General features: G+C 37.5%; 1 protein-coding gene across 1 annotated transcript; it reads right to left on the bottom strand.

Annotated features, from left to right (window-relative positions):
- Window positions 1–1,906: 1,906 nt before the first annotated feature.
- On the bottom strand, window positions 1,907–2,539 carry LOC143925607 (taste receptor type 2 member 40-like). Its single transcript, XM_077450079.1, has one exon. It carries the CDS (start codon window positions 2,537–2,539, stop codon window positions 1,907–1,909), a length of 633 nt encoding a protein of 210 aa, XP_077306205.1.
- Window positions 2,540–3,438: the final 899 nt, after the last annotated feature.

Genomic DNA, 3,438 nt, shown 5'->3' with positions numbered 1-3,438 from the left:
CGTTGACCTAACTTAAAGCCTCTTATTGTAGTTCAATAAAGTACAGATCACAGCCTCAAGTTTCTTAATTTTTCTTTCACATGTCATGACATCTCCAAGCAAATTGTATGTTGCAGATTCAAATCATTTGTGTCACCTCATTCAAATCATGGTTGTTTTATGTTACAATGTAAAAAAGAAAACATGATGTTGATTTGACTAAATACAGTAAAACCTTGGATTGAGAGTAACTTGGTTTGAGAGCTTTTGCAAGACAAGCTAATTTTTTTAAATAAATTTTGACTTGATATACAAGTAGCGTCATATCACAACGGAGTATAAAAGAGAAAAAGAGGCACCTCTAAGGCTACTTTCACACTGGTGGCATTGCGGGCGCTGGCGGTTAAGCGGCACTATATGTAGCAGCGCTTTACCGTAGTTTTAGCAGCGCTATTCAGCCACTAGCGGGTTTGAGAGCGTTTTGCAAGACAAGCACTTTTTTAAATACATTTTGACTTGATATACAAGTAGCGTCATATCACAACTGAGTATAAAAGAGAAAAGAAGCACCTCTAAGGTTACTTTCACACTGGTGGAGTTGTAGGCGCTGGAGGTTAAGTGGTGCTATATTTATCTGCGCTTTAGTTTTCTTTATCTATAAATATATATCAGGATGAGTGTTGTGTGTGTGTGTGTGTGTGTGTGTGTGTGTGTGTGTGTGTGTGTGTATATATGTATATATATATATATATATATATATATATATATATATATATATACAGTATCTCACACATGTGGCAACCTGTGAAGCTCTGGTGAACTCCACGTCCAAGAGGGTTAAGGCAGTGCTGGAAAACAATGGTGGTCACACAAAATATTGGGCCCAATTTGGACATTTTCACTTAGGGGTGTACTCACTTTTGTTGCCAGCGGTTTAGACATTAATGGCGGTGTGCTGAGTTTATTTGAGGAGACAGCAATTCTACACTGTTATACAAGCTGTACACTCATATGTTTCTATGTCACTAGGTTTTAGAGAGTTGGGGAAGATGCTAGAAGAGAGGAAGAGATTGAAGATATGAGTTAGAGAGTATAGGATAGGTGACCATAGAATTTGCTAGTATAAACTCTTACATTTTCAATAGTGATATCACAATCCACAGAAAATCGTATGCCCCACACACACGATCAGACTTTCTGACAACAAAACCGTGGATTTTTTGTTCAAAAGGTGTTGGCTCCATACACAAATGTTGGCCAACAATTACAAACGTAGTGATGTACAAGATGTACGTGATATCTCTATTACAAACGCTAGTTTTACAAGACCGATCGCTTCCGGCTCGTACTTCATTACGAGCATGCGTGGACTTTTGAGCGATGGACTTGTGTACACACGATCGGAAAGTCCGACAACAAACATTTGTTGGCAGAAAATTTGAGAACCTGCTAGCCAACATTTGTTGGCAGAAAGTCCAACAACAACTGCCCGATGGAGCCTAGACACCGTGGGACTTTCTGCCAACAAGCTCACATCCAACATTTCCCGTTGGAAAATCTGATCGTATGTACGGGGGCATTAGCCTCTCACAATCTGGGAGGAGGGGTGTTAGCTAATTCATGACTAATTGTAAAACATCACATGTTGCTCAATACAGATGTACAGAAAAAAACAAACCTGTATATGTTTTTGCGTAGACTATGCAATCTATGTATTTTACTTTTCCCAATCTAGAGCAAATAAAAATATATCAACTATTCTATTAAAAATCCAAATACATTCATACATACTGTATGTTGGTATGTAAAGCAGGGAAGGCTTCTAACAAGGGTTTTCTAATGTGCCAGTTCCTTCACTATCAAAGTCCCAGCAGAATGTTGTCAGCGTGTGTTGGAAATTTATTTTTCTTATTTTGACAACGAGATTTCACCAGGACAAGCGGAACACACACATTTCTCGCAGCTGTTTTTTAAACTGAGGGTTGCCAAATATTAGAACAACGGAACGAGCTGTAGGATATAGTGCTGTAAGTGCCCACCTAATTGTGTCCGCAACATCTCCTACTTTAATTTTTTCTAAAACCTCAACAACAACACTGACACAACAAATTAAGTCCAGCAATGCACAAGACACCATGGTGCCGGCTGCCCGCAGTAGACCGCCAATCTGCGGAGGAGATCTGATCTGAAGAGCGTTCCTCCTTATGTTCCAGGCGTGTTTCAGAAGCGATCCTACGCTGAGCGTGATACAGGCAAACGTCAAAGTAAAGGGCAAACAGCAACCAAACGCCACGTTCAAGAGATTAAAGAGGTCACTAAAAACAAGACTATAATCGCTGTCTCTTATAGGTTCTGTTACATTCATCGGACCGTGAAAATGAATGGTCCAAATAAAAGGAAGGCTTATTAGAAAACAAGAAACCGCCGGCACCAACAAAAGCAGATTTGTAGAAGTTGATAGAATCTTTTTCATCCACTGGAATAAATGGTGGGAAGAGTCAAACAGTTTTACGCAGTAAAAGGTTGAGAGGAGAGCGGTTTGCCAAAAACTTGTGTCCATGAGAAAAAAAAACATTAGAAAATCATATGAATAAAATCCTTTTGGGATCGTTGTGTGTGACTTTACATAAAATATGAGACTATCAGCAATCATTATGCACTGAAAAAGCACATTAGTGAATGTCATAGCAGACAGGATCAGATCGCAGGCTGTGGGATGTTTTCCATTGTACCAACCTCTGAGATAAATAGTCAATATTAGGATGTTTAGGATGATCCCTGATGCACCTAGGCTGACTGGAAAAGTATAAATCTGCAAAGATCCCTCCATGGTGATGAAAGTCTTTCAGAAAGATCTCCAGTCTGTTGAGTCGCAAATACAAAGTGTTCTCGTTTCTGCTCTCTGCTCCTTAATAGGAGTGTCTAAAACAGCCGGGGATGCAAATTCTCAGTTTGTTTTCTCCGCCTGAGTGTGTTAAATATTTAACATTACCACGCTAAGGTCTTGCTATAAGGTCTGTCCAGTATGTTATAATTGAACATCATTATCTTTTATTAAAATTACTTTCCCTTGTAGACATGTGCGCTGCTCAAAAATGTGTTAGTTTTAATTTCATGCGTTTTTGTTTGTTTTGTTTTTTTTTGTTTTTCGGGTCACTCGTTATGATCGTAAATCGTAAATTTCATAATTTTATAAATCCATAAATTATAAAATTTGTAAATTAGTAAATTAGCAAATTCATGAATTCAAAAATTCTTAAAATTCTTACATTAGAAAATCCGAAAATTAATAGGAAAATTAGAAAGAATAACTAACTAATAATAACTAACTATTAAATTATAGGTATTGGAAATTCCCTTCAAATGAGGCTGTTAGTGAACGTAACGAATACAAATTAATCCAAAGTATGAATTATCCAAAATGACGAATGCTGGAATAAATAATAAATAAATAAATAA

The sequence above is a fragment of the Lithobates pipiens genome, unplaced genomic scaffold (assembly GCF_037356315.1).
Source record: "Lithobates pipiens isolate NorthernLeopardFrog02 unplaced genomic scaffold, aLitPip1_a1.2 Scaffold_22, whole genome shotgun sequence".
NCBI lineage: Eukaryota > Metazoa > Chordata > Amphibia > Anura > Ranidae > Lithobates > Lithobates pipiens.
Note: the sequence above shows the minus strand (reverse complement) of the source record. Positions and strands in the feature narration are given on the sequence as shown.